The 20,470-nt window shown below is 43.1% G+C and overlaps 1 protein-coding gene across 4 annotated transcripts; it reads left to right on the top strand.

The window, feature by feature from the left end:
- Positions 1–1,180: 1,180 nt before the first annotated feature.
- On the top strand, positions 1,181–20,011 carry NDP (norrin cystine knot growth factor NDP). Of its 4 annotated transcripts, none has more exons than XM_021538644.4 (4): positions 1,181–1,271; positions 11,231–11,287; positions 11,924–12,284; positions 19,196–20,011. In XM_021538644.4, the coding sequence occupies exons 3-4, from the start codon at positions 12,066–12,068 to the stop codon at positions 19,421–19,423; spliced, it is 447 nt and encodes a 148-aa protein (XP_021394319.2). In that variant the 5' UTR covers positions 1,181–1,271; positions 11,231–11,287; positions 11,924–12,065; the 3' UTR covers positions 19,424–20,011. The 4 variants fall into 4 exon arrangements, with proteins under 4 accessions (XP_021394319.2, XP_021394320.2, XP_085442237.1 ...); XM_021538645.4 differs by lacking the exon at positions 1,181–1,271 and adding an exon at positions 2,028–2,290; XM_085586107.1 differs by lacking the exon at positions 1,181–1,271 and adding an exon at positions 2,313–2,453.
- Positions 20,012–20,470: the final 459 nt, after the last annotated feature.

The raw sequence follows: 20,470 nt of genomic DNA, 5'->3' as shown, positions 1-20,470 counted from the left end.
GCCTATTTTTTAATTAACCAGCTTAGGTCTGTGCTTCACACAATCCTGCAGGATGAGTAGGGCGCACTCCACAGGGAAGAGAAACACCCTCCTCTGCAGAGAAGAGGGTTTGGTGCATCCAGAGCTGTGATGTGCTTGTTCTAAATGGGGTTTGCCAGTGGATGGAACCTGCCTTCAGTCTCTCAGGGCATTTGTTTGTTTGTTTGTTTGTTTGTTTGTGTTTGTTTTTTTTGTTTTTTTTTTTTTTTTGTTTGTTTGTTTGTTTTTTTTTTTTTTGCATAGAACCATAATATTTTATGAAATATTTTAAGAATAATTTCTTTCAAACTTGGCCTTCTTCAGAGAAGGTGTGTAAAGGAGAAAGACAATGTTTTCTTCTCTGAGCAAAGTTCTGATTTTATATGACAGAAACTTCAGAATTTCAGGGCAAGTTGTTGGAAGCAGGGGAATCTCAGATTTGCAGAGAAGTATTTATACAGAAAGTGCTTGCCTGCTTACCCAACTGGAGAGCCAGAGAATGCCAGATGATTTAGTCAACCAATTGTAGTGAAGCAGCATATCTTGAATTAATGCTATGTGAGATCAATCACAGTTTAAAAAAGTCTAAGAAAAACTGGTCAGGAATAAAAAAAAAAGAGATTAATGAGTAATCCAGGGAGCAGGTAGTTTCTCTATGGATATTTTCCAAGTGCAAACAGTTATCAAATTCTTTAAATCATTACTGTCAGATTCTTCACTTAGCTCCATTACCTTGTTTCTCAGTGGTTTGCTTTATCTTGCACATGGTCCATTTGTTTAGGAAGGAATTTGATTCAGGATTTATATTCCACTGTTTTACACATGCCACAGCGCCCTTATCTCCAGATCTGAAACAATAACAGCAATTAAAAAAGCGCCTACATTTCCTTCTATTTCCTGGCTTGCCAATTATAAGAAGTCCCTGCAGAAGGGAGATTGGCTGGTGGTGTTTTTGATTTCTCAGATAACAAGAGCTTCACATTTCTGTGGAATTCCCATTTGCCAGCGAGCTGCTGCTGCTGCTGCCCTGATTGATATATGACTGCAATGGCACTTTTCCATTTGACATTCCCCCTCTCTCCCTCTCTCTCCCTCTCTCTCTTAAACAACAGCCCTTACTTTTTTGTGTTGCAAATATAAAAGGCAAGCCATGTGACAAAGGGACAGAAGAACAAAAGCATTTGGAAGTAACAGGACTTCTTTTAGCTTCCCAAAGAGTTTGAGGGAAGGAAGGAGCGGTGCATTTTCCAAAGGTAAGCATGCAAATAAGAGATTCCTACAGATTTTGAGTATTACATGGACTTAAACTGTGTGTTTAATCTCTTTATCTGACAAAGACATGTTCTCCTTGTACCGTTTTTTTTAATTAAACCGTGTTTAAATGGAATCAACACAGCTCTAGTCCCCGTGTCTCCTTATTCTTGTGTCCTTATCTCCAGTCTGAAGGTTGCCCGTATGTGGTCAAATAGGTGGCCCAGGGTGCTTCTGAGCAATTGGGTCTAACACCCGTTCTTGTGAGCGTGCTGAGCTCCAGTCTGCAGCTCGGTGCTGGTCACAGCTGGTGTCCCCGGAGTGAGGGGACATGCCGGGCTCTGCCCTGAATCCACCGAGACAGCGCCGGTACCGCCAGCACCCCCTTTGTCCCACTGCAACGGGGCTCTACGAGCACGGGCAAGCCTGCTACTTTAAAGTTGGACTGTTTACTTCTAGCGCCACTTACGCCTGCTGTTCTCTTGCCAGTCATCTGCTGGAGTGCTCAGAATAATTTGAAACAACAGGCAATATTTATTTCTAGCTTTGTGCCTCACGCTTCGCGGGAGCGCTCGTAATTCGCGCATTACTATTTATCCAAACTTCCGCAAGGCTTTCCAATGGACCGGACAGCGCTGGCTGTGGATTAGGACAGATTTAGCACGCGCTGTTTATTGGCTGAGGGCTGTGAGGAAAGCCCCGGTGCTCGGCTTTGCTGTGGTGCCCGGGTATATTTGGGAGGCGGCCGGCGGGACCCGGAGCGCGGCGTGGCTGACACGGGAGGATGCTGCGCGACCCCAGACCGCCCGCTGAAGGAGAGAGGGAGGCTTTCCGCTCCCGGCAGAGCATTTCCCTGTGTGTCAGCGCCAGAGGCACGGGCATGGCTGTCCTCTGCTTCTCTGGGACGAAAGGAGCGCTCCGCTGCGGTGAGCCCGGTGACCGAGTGTCAGCGTAGTGGAACCGGAGCCGCCCCGAGCAGAGCGCGGCTCGGGAACAGCCCCGGCTCCCTGCTGGCGTCCAGGTGAGTGAACTCGTCCTGCAGAAGTTCAGGCGAGTGGGTCCAGCAGCAAAGAACCGAGTAACAAAGCCCAGTCTCAGGACTGGGTTAGCCGCTGCTACAGGGTCACATACAGCGTGTGCTGGGGGGAGATTTTCTCGTGACAAATTGGGATTTGCAAGATGAGGTGAGTGTGTGCCTGCCTGTGTGTGCACTGACTTAATTCTTATCTTACCCGACAAATTCATTGAACTTTCTCTCATAGCCTCCCTATAACACAACTTTACTTGTTTCTGCTGGAAAGAGACAGCAACTCCTTAAGGTTTCTGCAGCTCTTTAGAGATGAAACATATATTTCCTATATTCTGCATGGTACTTAGAGCTCCTAAAGCTTTATAACCGTGGCTGAGAGGAAGGAACTCTGCCTGTTGAAAAAGGACTGGCAAAAGACTTTTTAATAGCCAGTAATAGGACGAGGTCACTTGAAGGCAAACGATTATTTAAAACCAACAGTGGGGACAAACTCACTTGAAATCAGTGCTTTATTGCAAAGTTATTTTCTAATAGAAGCAATCCTACTGCCTGGTGTGGCAATAACTGTGGCTGTAATAATCACAGAGTTATTATTTATCCCTCCTTGAAAGAATATATACACATTTTAGGACCTGCACCTATTATTTTTCTCCCTTCCTTTTGGATTTCTAATAATACTCACTTTTGCCCTTGCTGTGGGACCTTACTACTATTTGCGAGTAGTCATACATATGAATGGACATAAATAGAACTATTTGGTGAGTAACTACTATCAGCTTGAATCAGGGATTCCCAATGTGGCTTATATATACAGTGATATGCTCTTACTGCTAATGTAATCTTATTTTGCATTATAAAACAATGCTGTAAGATTTTCCAGTTAAAAAAAAATGTGGAAGGAACAGGTATTTCAAGCTTACAAAGTAAAATGCAATTTAATTTAGGGACAAGGTATAATTAGGGTCTGCTGATGATCAGTTGCAGGCTCATTTCTCTACTTGAAGGTGTCCCATGTAGGTTTCCTGGGTTTGTGCAGTGCCTGGTTTGGATCAGATTAATGTGTGCTGATGACTGGCCTTTGCAGAGCAGGATATTTGTTAGACAGTCTTGGGTACAGTTTGCAGTAGCAGCACCCCAGGTAGCTCCTTAGGCATGATGGCTGATTTCCACAAAAGCCATCTTCCCCACTGGAACCATCCCTCACTCACCTTTGAGGCTTGTGGTAGCATCTGCATATTTTTGCCTTCTTGCTTGGCCAGGACTGCAGTCTCTCTTGCCCAGGTGGGAGAGAAAGAAGCTGCCTCCTTGGGAGCTCACACTGATGCCTGCTGTGACTCATCTGACAGGGAATCCTCCCGTGGTTGGCTTCATTTCCTATTTCTCCTGGGGCTGACTTTGCTCCCTTCCTGGCTTGTCAGCTCTCAGATGCACTAGGAAGTGCTTAAAGTTGTCCTTGAACTTGGAGAGAATTGACTATCTATGGTGAAAGCGTTCATGAAACCACTGAAACGTTAATTTTTGCAGCTTGTCTGGTGGGTTATTTGTCTAACTGAAAGAAAACAAAATCCTCTCTTTCCCCCTCCCCACCTCCCAAGCGCTATTTTAATTACAATTATAAATATTTGATAGTTGTATTATAAGTATTCCAAATTTCTCTCTCTCATACTCCTTCTGAGTATGAGGAGAAACTTGTCCCTGTGAGTTTTAGGAAGGTTTTGCTACATGAGACTGTTGCCCCCTGTTATTAGGGCAATCCACCTCTGGAAGAGGCCACATCAAAGAAAGACACAAAGTCCCTGTGGCAGCAGCTACAGGGTAACTTGCTGGGGCAAAGGATTTTTCCCTAACCCCATCCACTGAGCTCTCAGAGTCCTGAGGGTTTACAGCCCTTCCAAAAGCCCTTCAGAAATGAAGCCCCTGTGACTGTAACCCCCCCATACACAACAGGTCCTTTTGCTGAGCCCAGCTAAACTTTTGCCCTCTGCGATATCTTGTTCCCCCGGATCATTGTCGCTTGTGTAAACACGTGTTTCTTTTCATCAGTGTTAAGTGTTCTGCCTCTCAGCTCCCCTGCCCTTCTCCATGTCCTGGTATCTCAGGATGGGGTGAATAGCCATGTCCAGATCACCCTTTTTTTCTGCTGCCTGACTTCACACTTGACAGTCCATTTGCTGAAACTCAACTCAGTGGCAGAAGAAAGGTTTAGTTGGGTCAGGTTAGCCCAGGTGTCTGAGCCAAGAGCACCCCACTTTGACTATACTTCTGTCCATGCATATAAAGAGATGTGGCAGTCTCTGCTGGCTGTGATCAGCTGTTATTTCCTTTTTATATGTGTCAGTGTGGAACATATTAAAATTTCTTAGTAGTGGTATGTTAGGAATCCCTCTGATGCCCCACCTCTAACTTAGCAGAACAATAAAAGCAAGGTTGTAGTAAGCCTTTGAGCAGCTGGTCGTCTATATATTCCTCCTTTTCTCACATAATCTAATTCAAACTATTATCTGGATAGCAGTGGCACTGCCACTTCCAGACACCATCAGTCCTTGTCCTGTTTGCTGGAATTTCATTGTGTGGTATGGAGATCCTTTCTACTACAGGCGAGTGTAGCCTCTCTTCTGATGTCAGAGTAGGGGGCTGCTGGTGCCATGGAGACACTGGTCCCAGGAATTCCTCCTCCTCATTGCTATTTTTCAGCTTCTCTTTGTTATTTTTCTAGTTGCATCAATCATTTTTACGGCTCATGCTTGTCACATTTTCATGCTTGTTATTACTGAGCTGCAGACTGTGTTGGGCTGAGGCAGCACAGGTTACATTGCCCTTTAAGACATGTGGGTTGAGGATCTGAGTTAATGCCTCAGCTCTGGTTTGGCAAAGGTTAAGCATACCATGGCAGTGACAATCACATTGCTGTCATAGCAGCACGGCTCAAAGGGAGTGGGACCTAGGGGAACGCTGCTCCCCTTGTTAGAAGACATAGAATTGTTACCGTGAGCCACATATTTAGGTTCCCTAATTATCAGAGGATGAGGTATATGGATGGTGGTCTGAATGTTGCCTGTGTATAAAAGGGGAAAGGATTTTGCCCCTGGGGTCAGAAGAGAGGGAACATCCCCTTCAATCATGTGCTGTCTCGGGCATGCATGACACTCTCTGCTGGTCCCAGTGGCAGGGATGTGTTTGCTTAGTGTTAAAGAATAAAAAGACCCATTCCTACTCCTGCATCTATTGATAACTACAGGCCTTTGAGTTCTCTGGAAAATATGCAAAAGACAGAGAACAAAAACTGCCCACCTGCTTGTAACTCACTCCAACAGGTCGAGGACACATGCCTGAATGCCCTAGACCTCTCAGCAACTTGTAATTTGGCCAAGAGTAATTTTGCCTCATGTTGGGTCATAAGACTGAAGTAGAGGTAATTACTGAAGCAAATCCTATAGCTAAAGTTTGGCTGGGAACACTTGCACTGTAGCCAGCAGCCACCCTTGTTGATTTGCCTCCTGAGAGGGATGGGCAGCCCTAGACTGCTCAGTCTGCACCTGGTGCTTCACCAAGGAGTAATCCCATCCAGCACCCTCTGGATGGATGACCAAGTGGAAAATTGTATTCCTCTGCTGTCTGAGACTCGAGACCATGACTACTCTGCTATTCAGTGAGACACAAGGATAAAGAAAGAATCCAAGGCTGGCATCACCTCACCATTAAAAAGCTCTACTCCCTCGTTAGAGAGATATCCCATGCATGCCCCTAATCAATCTATTTAAAGCTTCCTGGAAGCAGGAAAAGGAAAGAATAAAAATACAAGCACTCTTTTGTCCCCCAGTAGTTATTCTTTGTGAGTGCATTAAACCCTTTTCTCCGTGTTGGCTGTGCCTGTCTGCTGGCCGGGCGCCAGCCCGCGGTACCCACTGGAGTTTGTTATTCCAATCACCGAGCAGGAAGGCACCTCCTGCTCCCCCTCTCCCAGTACCTGAAAGACTGCAAATATTCTTGGGAGCTTCAAAAGCAGAGGGAAGTTCAGACAGCTCAAGTGCCATTCAGCTGGATTTGTTCCACCTCATGCACCGGGTCCCCACAGTGGGAACAATTTTGGGGCCTTAACCGAGTCCAGGGAACCAGTCCCATGTGTGCTCATCCCTCGTGTGCTGAGGCTCCCAGGGTGCTTCCATTGTGTTTGCTGCAATTGTCATGCTGCTTCTTATGCTTCACATGCCATGGTCTTCCTATTTTTTTCTTTTTTCAGTCTGCTTACAGTCACAGATATTCATCTCCTGAAATACTAAAAGATTTAAGGAAGTCTTACAGTAAAAAATGGTTTCCAGGAGTTTCTCTCATCACAGCTTTAGTAGGACCAGAAGATGGACTTCTCTACCATGGACAACCAGATAAAGAGGCTTAAATGTACTTCTTCTGAGCCTGTTTTCCTTCTTGCTGCCTTTTCCCTTTCCCTCCCCTCTTGCCCACCAGCTGCTGCCAGCTCTGGCCAGGAGTGTGTGTTGTTTGTGTACCCTCCATGCAGGCACACACTGCAGTGTGATGGGTGGATGGAGCTCCTGGACCATGGATGGAGACATTCCCCTTGGCATGGAAGGGGACAAGCTCCAGCACAGCTGGATGTCAGGCAAGCAAAACCTCTTAGGCACAAGACCTTGGGAGAACATTCACTTATTTAGAGCTGTAAGGATCTCACTCAAAATATTTGGTTGAGTATTTGCCTTGCCTCAGGATGGGAAGAAACCAGTTCAAATATTGTGTGGAGGCAACTGGGGTTGCCTGTGTCCACCTGCTGCTGCCTGCTTGCCATGTGGCCACTCAGTGGCTCTGTCAGGTGTTTTGGCAGGCAGCTGCAGAGTGAAGTGAGGATTTTTGATAGCATGCACAGGAGACCAGCTCCTTCACTTCTGGCACAGAAATGACCAGAGTAAAATACCTATATAAGATGATTGCATTTACTTACAGAGCTAACAGATATGCTGGAACTGACAAAGGCTCTGAGGTGGTTCTACAGACAGCAGGCTCAGACACAGCCTCTCATCTGGGGTTGCCTCTCCTACTCCATTCTTTGGAATGGCTCAGATTGCCACTGGTGAGATTCAGTCCCACAGTGCTTCCCAAGCTGTTCCCAGGCATGGTGTGGATGGCAGCGTGGGCTGGAAGCCACCTGAGTGCTGTGGGTGCTGAAGGATCTTTGGGACCAGACCATGCTGCCTTTGTCACGGCAGTGGAGAATTTAACCCTGCAGAGCAAACCCTTGTGGAGCCTGCCTGAGTAATTTGCTCATTACCATTGTTTCCACTCCAATCACTCCTTGGAGAGTGAAGCTCCCAAATCCTTATCTTCCTGGAAAATCTAAACTTTTCTAAATCCAATAAAGTTCTTGAGGAATCCATTTTCATCTCATGAAGAACTTTGTGGTGCTTTTTTTTGTCAGAACAGCAGTGAATTGATACACACGCACATATATATATACACATACGTGGTTAGTGACACTTTTTTGGGTCTGGAGTTTGGAGAAACTGAGTACTTTTGCAACTCTTCTGTTTACATAAATTCGGATTGAGGGAACCACATGGTAGGATCCAAGTAATTGTGTTTACTAAATATGCACAGCATGCAAGGCCAGGCTTAAATTATATACACACAACGCTGCTTCAACGGGATTTTGGCAGCCTCCAAAACCCAAAAAGCATTGAGTGATTTAAATGGCACCTTCATCCTCAAGCAGGAGTCTCAAATACAGAAAATGCCCAGCAAAATGAAGGCCAAGCTGAACATAAATGCCTGCTTAATATGGGGGGCTCAGGGAACAGCTAGAAGTACACCATAAATTAGGTTTTCCACTGCTCCCTTCCCACCTCCCATGGTAAAAGCTGTGCAGATCCAATAGACCTTGGGAGAATTGCTCAGCTCTTTATTTTTTCCAAGATACATAGCAAAAAGGGAATTTCTGTTTACGTTCTCACAAAGTGACTGGCTAAATAATTCCAGATGATGGAATGTTCTTCTGTCCTTAAAGCAAAACAAAACCTTAGCCATCACCACTCTCCAAATGATATTAAAACTATGATAAGAAATCTTTATTATTCAGAAAGCAGTTAATAAGAAGGTGGATTTGGAAAAATAATCCTAACTTTCCACCTATGCCCACATGCAATACAGTCTTAGACTGTGTGTTAATAGGATTTTCTATGGGATATCTTCTATTTTTCCCTGAAGTTTTTAGGTTAACAGCTGTAGCAGTTTTAGGTCACAGCTGTAACAAGCTTTAGTATTTTATGTCTCTATGAAATCCTGAAAACTAGGTATATGGAAAGGAAATTAACCATTGCTAACAAAATGTACTCCCCATATCTCAGTGAATTCTGAAAAAAATGTGAAATAGTGATTTTCATCCACTCTTAGGCCATATAGTGTTGTCATTTTGTAGCAAATTTTCAGCCAGAGGATATAAAGTCACATTTGCATCTTTTTCTTTACAGGATGCTGTAAAGAGGGAGGGTTTAGGCTTCCTTTTTGTTAGCTTAGCAGATGATCTGTCTACTACAGTTTTTGCATGAGAAGAAATTGAGGAAAAGCAGCTGAAACAGAATAAAAAAATTCTCTGTGAAATTGATTTTAATAAAAAAGTGTGCTTTCCAAATGAAACAAAATGTCATTGTAATGATGATTTATGAGCACAATTGTACTTGCTTCTGTTTTTTGGACAGAAGTATAGACTGGAAACTACTTATGCCAATCCTGATAGCATGTGCTATCTAGGATTTTATAATTTCAGACAGCATTTCAAAAGTAATGCAATTTTTAACTTAAAGAAAAAAAAGGTGATAAGTTCATGTGAAATGCCATTGCGCAATATCAGCTGGAAATGGAAAATATCATGCCAACATACCTCATCATGCTGATGTACCTAAGTGAAAATATTTTGATTTTTTCTTTACAGAATCAAAAATCTACACCCTAGCTTCCACATGTTTAAATGTCCTACTAAGACTTTTTCTTCCATATATGTTATATATGTATATATAGCATATGTGCTTGAAAAATGTATGTGCATGCTTCCCAAAGGGATGTCAGGAGATACACCTACACATTTTACCAGGATGCCTATAAACAAGTGTAACCACTTATTTCACAAGAGATGGATCATACTTACAATGGTTTTGTCTCTTTTTTCTTATAAATATGTGATACTTTTTACTTCTTTCAAAGTATTGTTACCAGAACCTGCTACATTTCTTTGTTAGTGAAATATCAGGGCAATTTTAAAAGGTTGTGGAAGTGTTAATACTTTTTGTACTGTGCTTATCCTGAAGAAGGTACAGCCATGTTCCTTTTCTCACACTTTTCCCTGTGTCTTTCCAGCTTTCTCAGAGCATTTTCATGAGGCAGACTCTGTGTCATCCAATTATTTCCTGAAGAAAACTAGGGAGATAAGCCTTTGAAAACTGAGCCAGGACTTCAGATTTCTCTCACTGTATTAAATCATACTGATCAAAACCATGGAAAGATATAGAAGCACAGAATTAACAGTGGGACAGAGAGAATGGGAAATGGGGATCCCTGGGTGTAGTATCACATGAAATGAGACCGTCTAATATCAAGTAAATTTATTTGGACAGAGAGGGAATTACTGGGTGTGTAATAATGATTAACTATGTTGGAGGGAGACCTTGCCAAGCAACATGTTTTGGTCAGCCTCTTTATAAAAAAGAATAGGAATGTAGGTAAAAGGTTAAACATGGAAAAAAAAATAGTGCATCCCTCCTCCTGTTAGCTAATTTTTGGGCATCATCTGCATGAACTGGAGTAGCACAGTTCACTTCTGGGAGGGAGCCTGTCCCAGCTCCCACGACCAAGAGATTTCTCTCCTATGCTGCTGAAATGTTTGGAGGGGTATTTATTGACATGAACGAGGCTGTGCATAATTGTATCTGAGATCCTAAGGGTTTAGTGTTGTTTGTTTAAGTTCTTTATGCTGCAAAGCCACAGTATGTTTTTAATGCCCCATTTTTTGAGGAAAATATACCGGGTCATATGTCGGACTCTGGGGGAAAAAAAAGATATATTGTCATTTAAATCCACAGTCACATAATTTTTCTTTCCTACGTAAGCACATGGATAATAGCCTGAAACAACAACAACAGAAATCTCTAATACACAGAGCATCTTTGTCTCTCTAACACACAGAGCATCCCTAATAACATTTCTTCCCAGCATGAGACCTTGGATGTCACATCAGTGCCATCCCAGCTTGGATGAACTCTGGAACTGTTTGTCACTGCTAGGCACTCCTCTCACAGAAGTGCTGGAGGAGGCTGAAAAAGCAATATACAAATCATCAAGCACTCTGGTGGGGAGGCTGTTTGGGAGATGAATATCACTCAGTTTAGAGGATTGCCAGCAAACCAGAAAACAATTTTGAAAGAGGCTTGTAGAAGGCAGTAAAGGCACACATCAGCTCTTTAAATACTCAAGAGGCTCTGCCAGAGCATTTCTTTGTGAGTAGGGAACTGTTTTATCTTAAGTTTCCTCAGAAAGTCTTTGCACTTTTAACTGTACTGGTGAATATCCTTTGACTATCCTTCATCGGGCTGTGTTTAGATGGATAATTCACAGTTCTTTCAAGTTATATCTGTTTGTAGTAAAAGTGAAATTAATCACCCAGTTGAGACTACAGGCTTTGTGAGAAGGATCAAGGGACTGTGAAGAAGCAGCTGATGGAGATATTCTCCTTCCCCTGCATGCACAAAGCTCTGGGCAGTGTTTCAGGGGCTGTCCTGTACCTGTTTCCTGGAGAATCTCCCAATCTCCAACATGAAACAGAAATCCAGATGCCTGGGTAGATAGCCATATGTCTCCACCTGAACATATTTCTTCCCACTTAATAGCTGGGATAGTACTTGTATAATTTGGAATAATAAATTTATTTTTCAGATGCTGCTCTTTAATTAGCTGGGAGGAGACTGACAGCCAGAAAGTGCTGCCTGACAAGTAAGCAAACAAAGCCTGGATGTGTGTGCATGGGAATTTGGTGCTCAGAGGGCAGGACAGTTCAGCCAGAGGCCTGGGTGGTTACTCATGCAGTGCAGGTCGGGGCTCAGCAATTCCTGGGAGACCACTTTGCTCATGCCTTGGCTCAGACCTCCAGCATCCCTCCACCCTGGGGGTGTCCCTTGTCCCTGCAGCTGCAGGACATGGCCAGGCAGCCTCCAGAGCCACAGCTGAACCTCCAGCTTCTCCATGTGCTGCCTGGGCCAGATATTCCCATCTGTAATGTGGAAGGCAGGCAAGCTTTGTCACACTCTGAGTGGGTACACAGTCCTTCCAATCTGCAGGAATTTCTGATGAATTTCATCACTAAGTGGAAAAGAATGGCCTTGCACCACCTGAGATGTTGAAAGTTAAAAGTCATTTGATCTCCCTGAAATGATAGAACAATGCTTAAAAATAACAAGGCCTTGATGTCTCCTTCCTTAAGGCCATATTCCCTACCTACTGTGGGAATGATGCTCAATCTGAGCAGGTATTTTGTCTAGCAAAGTTCCTGAGTACCTTAGCACTATTTATGTCTATTTTTTCTAGAGGTGTTTCTGCTCAGGATTGTGATTTATGTTGCTTTTATTTCAGCTGTGCAGGCTGTGCAGGAGATTCTTTGATGGATTACAATCTCATCAGACTCCAATTTGAGAAGAATGACAGCTCAGACACTTAAACCAGACTTTTCACCATCCTGGAAAGGAACTGGCTTGCAGAATTTGGAGGGTTTTTGATGCTCTACCTCCCTCTGCTGTTCCCAGCGAGAAGTTCCTCGACAATGGGAAATCATGTACTGGCGGCTTCGATTTCCATGCTCTCGCTGCTGGTGATGATGGGAGACACGGAGAGTAAAACAGAGGGCTCCTTCCTGATGGACTCCGACCCCAGCCGCTGTATGAGGCACCACTACGTCGACTCCATCAGCCACCCTCTCTACAAGTGCAGCTCCAAGGTAAGGCTCGCCCCACCTCCTCACTGCTTCGAGGGAGGAGTTGGTAAAATGAGCCATTCTGGGTGATTTTCTCGGTGTGAATTCCTATTCCTATTCCTATTCCTATTCCTATTCCTATTCCTATTCCTATTCCTATTCCTATTCCTATTCCTATTCCTATTCCTATTCCTATTCCTATTCCTATTCCTATTCCTATTCCTATTCCATTCCTATTCCTATTCCTATTCCTATTCCTATTCCTATTCCTATTCCTATTCCTATTCCTATTCCTACTCCTACGCTTATTCCTATTCCTATTCCTACTCTTATTCCTATTCCTATTCCTATTCCTATTCCTATTCCTATTCCTATTCCTATTCCTACTCCTACTCTTATTCCTATTCCTATTCCTACTCTTATTCCTATTCCTATTCCTATTCCTATTCCTATTCCTATTCCTATTCCTATTCCTATTCCTATTCCCATTCCTATTCCCATTCCTATCCAGAATCTAGCAGCAGAGGCATGTGAAGATATCCTGTATGTACATAAGAACTGGGACTGGAGATAAAGGCTCTTTTCTCTCTTTTCACCTTTTCTAAAGGAGAAATTCACAATTATGTTGAAGCTTACATGCAGTAAATGACAGGGTTGAAAGGAGCAAATTTGGGATCTCAGCTGATGGCTCCAAAGAAATGAGTTAGTTTAGAAATTTAGATCACCTCAGTCACCCATACTTCAAATCCTTCAAATGAATGTTTAATCTGGAGCAAGTTCATAACTACTATAAGTGAAGTACTGAGAAAAAGAACCAAACTGTAAAATGGTAATTAAAAACAGGTTATGAAGAATATAGCTTATTTTCTTCCTGCCCACCCCCTTTTCAAAGCCTTTTTTTACATGCAGAATGACACTTGGATGGTTACTCTAGGGCTTAGGAGCAGACAGAAATATAAGAAAGACTTTCATTTGGGATTTCAAGCCTGAAAAGTTTTGTGTCAAAGTGGTTTAGCAGCCTGTGCATGTAGCCTACAGCCATTTATTTCATTATGTGGAGAAAAAGAATTGGGAGAAACAATGGGAAAATCCTTGCTAGTCCCTTTTGTCTTGTCCTAATTTGTTCTGTCTGAGTTAACACAGTCTGTACATTCAGATGACTGGGCCATTCCTCTGTCCCATGGGAAGGGGCTTTGCCTCAGGCCTCACATCCCAGGATTAAGGAAAGGGAAGCACTGCCAGCTCCAGTGCTTTTGCCAGGTCTGTGTTGGGTAAGAGAGGGATGGGAGGCTGGTGTGAGACAGGGTTCATCGCAAGAGGGGAGCCTGCCTGCTGACAAACCCCAGCAGTAGGGAGAATTCACAAGGAGAGAGGATCCAGAGCTGGGATGGAGTCCCTTTGCTGCAGTTCACAGAAGCCAAAATAGAGCATAGAGAGAAATTCCCACAGAAAATAAGACCTACTGGGTGCTCTGTGCACCAGGACAGCTGCTGCCCTGGCCAAAACTCTGCAGCCAGGCTCATCCTGTGCCTGCTCAGCAGAGAGTGGCTCAAAATTTGGCACAGGGAGTCTGCTCTGCTCTGGGCTGCCTTACACTGTTCCCTCAGCAGTGCTGTCTGCTGGTTTTGCATAACCACTCCTGATTCACAGCAGTGGGAGCCCAGAGACTTTTGCCTTACTTCTTCTGAATCCAAACAGTAAAACCATCCATTATTTGAAATTCAGGAGAGGTCTTTTGATTTGCTTTTAGTCTAGACTAGAACTCCTGACCATCTGGGAGATACATGGCATTAACACAGAGAAGTGCAGAGGTGCATCCATTGGTGCAATATTGATTTTAGTGCAGTTCTCTTCAGCAAGAGGGAAAAGTGACAAAGTGTAGGTGTGAGGGTGGTTTTCATTTACAGGTATCTGTGTGCAACCAGTCCTGCTCTCTGTACTATTCTGATCACCTGTTACACTGAGAAGAAGGAAGGAAGGAAGGAAGGAAGGAAGGAAGGAAGGAAGGAAGGAAGGAAGGAAGGAAGGAAGGAAGGAAGGAAGGAAGGAAGGAAAAAAACCCATTGACAATTCACTTTTTTTTAGCTTCCCCAATGACAGAGAAGAGCAAAAAATAATCAGGCCTTTAGGAGTGGGGCTGATGAAAGCGAGAACACAGAAAACATTGTAATGAAAACCATATCATTTTAAAACTGAACTTTGAGGGGAAAAAAGTTGTTGACATAAACATTAGCAATTCTGGCTGCAAAGGCAGTGATTCTTTTCAAATCAAGCCCTTAATGGAAATCATGTTTGAAAATGTTATCACATATTCTGGCTTCCCAAAGTCCACAACAATCTTGAGAACACTTCAATAATACAATTCACATACTGTGAATTGTATGGACTTTCTCATGAAGTTGAAAATGAAAGCAGTTTCCATACAAAGTGAAATAATTTCCTAGAAATCTCTCTTAAGTCTCTTAAGTCAAGAAGTCAAGCTTTTTAATGTTGTTTGAATTTTTATTTTTGAGGGTTTTTTTTTTTTTTTTTTTTTGTTTCTTTCTTTCTTTTCTTTTGTTTAAGTTCTTATGTATCTGAATCATTCTGATAGACTTATGGCTTCTGTTATGGATCTAGTAGCATAAAAACACAGAGGAATATTAGACATGCTAATTAAAACTAGATGCAATGTCTGTTTATATATATACATTGTGATAAAATGTAACCAAGACAAAAAAAGAAAAGTTCAGTGGGAGTAGCTCTGGGAATTGTGATACTTTTTGTTTCCACCAAGTTTCCATTGTGGAAACTTGGAATGACAGTGTCAAGCAGAGACTTTGCCCTTTTTTGGGGTGATAGACTGAGATATCCTTTCTCACTCCATATGTTTTCCCTTTAGGTGCAGCGTAGAGTTACAGAAGTCAAAAGTGGCTTCAGAAATTGCAAGACATATTATGTTTGCTGTCTGTCCTGGTTGAAAAAGGATTGTGTCCACTGTGGTTCTCTTTTGAGTCTGCCAATTGCACCCACATGGGAAGTAGTTTTGTTAAACATCCAGCCAATATAATTTAATTATTTAAATCCCTTTTGCTCGTGGCCTCAGGCAGGCATTGAAAAGAGTTTTCCAACTCCTTTGGAAACATAGTCTATTATAGTAACAAACTGTACAAAAAAGACACAAAAGGGGGATGGGAGAAGGCCATTTGTTCCAGAAAAGCTGTTTTCCTTTGTCTTCAAGGAAATGTTTGTAACAACTCATGAGGTATTACCTGTCCTGACTATATTTTATTTACCCTGACCTCTGTCATGGAGACCCAGTGGTCTCCATCAATGTGCTGGGTTCCCTCACTGCTCACTGAGCCTCCTAAATTCCAGTTTTGGCTGTCACAAGTGCTTTGTCCAGATGTGCCAGAAGTGTACTACCACTGACAGCCTCACACTAAAGAATCCAGCCCAGGGAGACACAGAGCAGATGAAGAAAGATTTAGCAGATGTTTGAAGACATTTACTCCTGAGGTAGCTCAGAAGATTTTCAGTAATGCCTGCTTGCAGCCAGGCCATGGGAACTGTGTGGAAATGTGTTCTCAGGCATCTCAGCCCGTCTGCTTTTGGGCTTCAACTTGTTGCTGAAGGTGCAGAAAAGAAGACTACAAACATGTTAATAACACACCAGTTCACAGCTTCTGGATTTCCAGAATAGAGCTCAAATGATCAGACTCAAATATTGCCTCAGATTCAGGTTGCTCTCTTTTGTACCTATGAGACCATTAACTTTAAATAATGATAATGATAACAATAATGATGATGATGATGATAATGATAATGATGATGATAATGATAATAATATTCTTCCCTAGCTGCTCATAGACCCACGTGGTTCCCTTGTTTCAGGGCACTGTGCTTCTGGATCCAGCCTTGCAAGGTGACATGCACAAATTCACATGTGCAGGGGCCAAAGGGAGCCAAGAGATGTCAGGTTATAAAATACCCACATGTTTTTACTATATTTACACACCCACTCTATCACTGTGCAATGCATCATAGCATTACTAATTATTTAGGTGATAATCTCTATTGCACTATAGTACACGAAGCAATAAGCAGCTGGTGCAATTGATTAAAAGACAAAGCAAAGCTTTCAAAGCACATGCTATTTCCAGCTCATTTCCACACCTGTCAAAATCCACTGGTGCTGTTCTGGATTTATGAAGAGGAAGGTAAATTTTGGTTAGGACTTTAGGTAGTCCAGAAGGTTAGAAAGCTATGAAAAGGGGAAATTTGATATTTTTTTTTTTAGTTCAACTTGATAACCTTGGGTTTGTGCCATTGGTAAGAGTTTACACTGTCATTCAACAGCAAGGAATAAAACCAACACTGTGTGATTCCACATTATATAAATACTTAATCTTATGAAAAACTAAGTAGATCCTCCATATATTTAAAAAATGTTTTTAAAGACAAGGCTTAGAAATTATAAATTGTAAATTATAAATTATAAATACAGTAGCACTTTGAATAAATATTGGCTGAGTTTGCATTAGAGGCCAGCTGTTTTTATTGAGACAGAGATATTGGCACATCAGATAATTCTACCCTATAATTACTCTGGATAACTCTTCTCTAGTCCTTCCAGTTTCTTGAGGGCATGTTTTATTTTTATTGGTGTTTTTGAAAGTACCTGCAGATACAGGAGCAGACATGCATAATAAAAATTCTTAGGGTAACAGTACCAGAACCTGACTGATTTTTCCAGCTCCTGAAGCATTTACCACCAGAAGTCAGCCCCACCATACAGCAGAGTGTGCTGTATTTCAGCATTTGGGCTGAAATAATAGAAATGATTGCTTGGAAGGGACTCTAGGGATACTCTGAACCTCCCAAAAAGCAATTTATGGCTGTTGTACATCCCCCTGCACCATTCCTGAGGAGATTTCAGATCCGTTGTCTCTGAAGCCTTCAAACAGTTGTCAGGTGCTGTTGGATTGCTCTTCACCCCCAGGTTTTATTGATGATCTCCAAGGTCTGTTCCAACCTGGCTAATTGTGTGATTCAGTGATTCATTTGGGAGCAGCACAGAGTACACAGCCTGGTGAATTGCTAAAGCAGGGGACCTAACAAGAGCTGTCAAGATGCTGGGAAGGAAATGACTGGTTCAAATGTCCCAGTCTGCTCCTTTCCTTTGCAGTACAAGCAGGATTAGAAACCTGCAGAGCTGGTATCTAATTAGATACCTTCACCAGCTGCCTGCCTGGGAAGTGAGGTTAGTTTAGCAAGGGAAAAAAGTGGATCTTTATCCGTGAGTAATGGGGTGACAACACTGCAGTGATTGTCCCTTTCATGTTCTCTATACACTAAAGACTCTGCTATTAACGAGCTTAGTGTGGCTGATGGGTCTAAACCTCAGGTGTGACTCAACAGTACACTGAATTTTCCCTCCCACCATATTAGTTCAAACAGATGAAGTTAATTTATGTATGAATATGCAGTACCACAGGAAGGAGACTGTAAATTTATGCCACAAATCTTAAAGGATGACAGACTTGTCAGAAAGCAACAAAAGCCCATCTCTAACTAAGAAGCAAGTAATTTTTAAGCACTGTACAATGGATTATCAGAACCCTTCCCATGGACACTGAGAGTGCTGGCATTTCCTATTTGATTTCAGGAATATTCTCTTTCTCTTTTATCTCACCTTTCCTTACAACTATGAGTAAAGAGAAAATTAAACTTTTGAAGTACCTGCTTGCATAACTTAGAAATTTGCAGCCAGTTGAGCTTGTGTCATGAAAGAAGCCCAAAAAGTTTTAACACTGTAAAGTATTTATTGTCACATTTGTAGTTGTTCTTTCATATTTTCTGGAAAAAAACATGAGATATGTGTAGCATGGTTAAAATGTAATGTTCTCCCTTGGTTATAAGAAAGACTTACAATTGTTTTACTGCCTACTTGAGATGATATAATAAGCTGACACTGAAGTTTGTGTTGGTTAGGCAAAATTAGCTGACATGGATTTAATATTTCCGTCCCCATGAAAGAATTGGAATCTGTTCAAACTTGTACAACACCCGTTATCAAGGTGGTAACAGCTGTTTGTAACACATAATTTGCTGAGCTTCAGAGGGTCCTTTCCAAGATTTATGTAGTGCTTAATGCTGCATCTCTTCTGCTCAGGGGGTTGTCGGGGAGTAGATGACTGCTCATGGACTCTGCTTCCTTGGTGCCTCTGCTGTGCAAGTTACCTTGTTCTGGCCACAGCTCACATTTGAACTCAGAAGAAACATGGAGCTGCTCTGTTTTTTGAAAATCTCACTAGGGAATCTTCATGGCAACCAGCTCAACTTCTTTCACATTATCACTGCTTCATGCTACGCAGTGCATTTTATATAAATACAACAGATACAATGATACATAGATACACATGTAATTGCAAATACATGTTCAAGGTGATCTTTATCAAAGGAATGAGCTAGAAACATACTTCTTTAAAGCAATAAATGGAACATCTTTGCATTTCTAATTTACATGTTCATATATGTAAACTCAAGACATGAGAACCAGTTGGTGTGTATACTCAGAACACTGGTAAACACCCAACCAAGCAATCAGCCTGGCTGGTGATTTAAGGGCTTGACTGCCATGGATCTGGAGTCAGCAAGTCACAGGTGCAGTCATGGTGTCTGGAAAGCAGGACTGGCTCTGATCATCTGGAGCCCTAAGGTCAGCCCAGGTCCTGCAGTCCTTGTTGGTGTCAGTGCCAGGGATTTCAGGAGGAGCTTTGCTTTTCCTCCTGCCCACCTTATCTCCTCCACTCTCTCAGACACAGCCCAGGGGCAAAGCACGCTGCGGGGCTGGGATGCAGTGACAAAACCCCAGCTGGGCTGGAAGGAGGCTCCCACTGCTGCTGTCAGCTCGTGCTGGGGACACGTTTCCTAACCCTGTGCTCTCCTTGCAGATGGTGCTGCTGGCTCGCTGCGAAGGCCGCTGCAGCCAGACGTCGCGCTCGGAGCCCATGGTTTCCTTCAGCACGGTCCTGAAGCAGCCCTTCCGCTCCAGCTGCCACTGCTGCCGGCCCCAGACCTCCAAGCTGAAGGCCATGAGGCTGCGCTGCTCGGGGGGCATGCGGCTCACGGCCACCTACCGCTACATCCTCTCCTGCCACTGCGAGGAGTGCAACTCCTAGGGACCGGGGGGCACGGCAGGAGGGGACAGGGGGACAGGGTGTGCTGCTGTGGGGGAAGAGCCCCAAGAAACAAGCCAAGGTCAGGCCGGTGCTCCCAGCACGGGATTGCAGCCAGGACAGGACTAACCAGGCTGGATTGAATCTGAGAGCAGAAGTACAAAATACCCTGGGCTGCTGGATGGTGCTGGTGTCGCAGTGTGGGCTGTGGCAAAGGCATGAGGACCATTTTTTAAGAAGCCTTTCTTTTTTTCTGAAAGGATATTTTTGAGAGTTTCTTCTTTTCTGGACTCAGCTCTGACTACAGAGAGGTGTTTTTACTTTAGGCCATGGGCAGCAGGGGAACAGAGAAGAAGGTCAGCCAGATGACAGCACTGCAGTCTGGAAACTGACATTTGGACAGAGGATGGGCATCAGTTCCCACAGACAACCTCTTAACCTATCAATTTATTCTCAGTTTTCTAGTTATTCTGGCCTTCCAAGCAATCTGTGCTGTTGGCAAGGGTCATCTGTTACTGAACTAGTGGCCAAATGCTGGATAACTTTAACTGTGGTTTAGCAGAAATTACAAATAAACCATTGAAAAGTGAACTGGATATGAAATGCCATGCTTGGAATACCCAGCCTAGCTGAAACAATTATTTGCACCATGTGTCATCCGAGTTCAGTGGCTGAGCAACTCTTGGGAAGGGAAGGGTCATGACTGAGACTCACTATTCCCTTCTAAAAGCCTGGAAATTTGACACATCACATCTGTTGCAAAAGCCATTATTCAAAAGCTAAAAGCTAATCAAATATTTCAATGCCACATACCAGATGGAATAATTTCTTAATTTAAATAGACTTGTTGATGTATAAAACCAGAGTCACCAAAATGATGATTAAACCCAGGACTTATTTTCATCTATAGTTCTTAGGCCACTGAGCAAATATCATTTTGCCTTTTAAAGACAGGCAATCCCCAAATTCTAAATCCCAGAACAACAGGGGGCCCAAAGTTTGGGAATGTTATTTGGTATTTGCTGAGAAACTCTCTCCCTCCTCCATCAA

Source organism: Lonchura striata, chromosome 1, assembly GCF_050655825.1.
Source record: "Lonchura striata isolate lonStrDom1 chromosome 1, ASM5065582v1, whole genome shotgun sequence".
NCBI lineage: Eukaryota > Metazoa > Chordata > Aves > Passeriformes > Estrildidae > Lonchura > Lonchura striata.
Note: the sequence above shows the minus strand (reverse complement) of the source record. Positions and strands in the feature narration are given on the sequence as shown.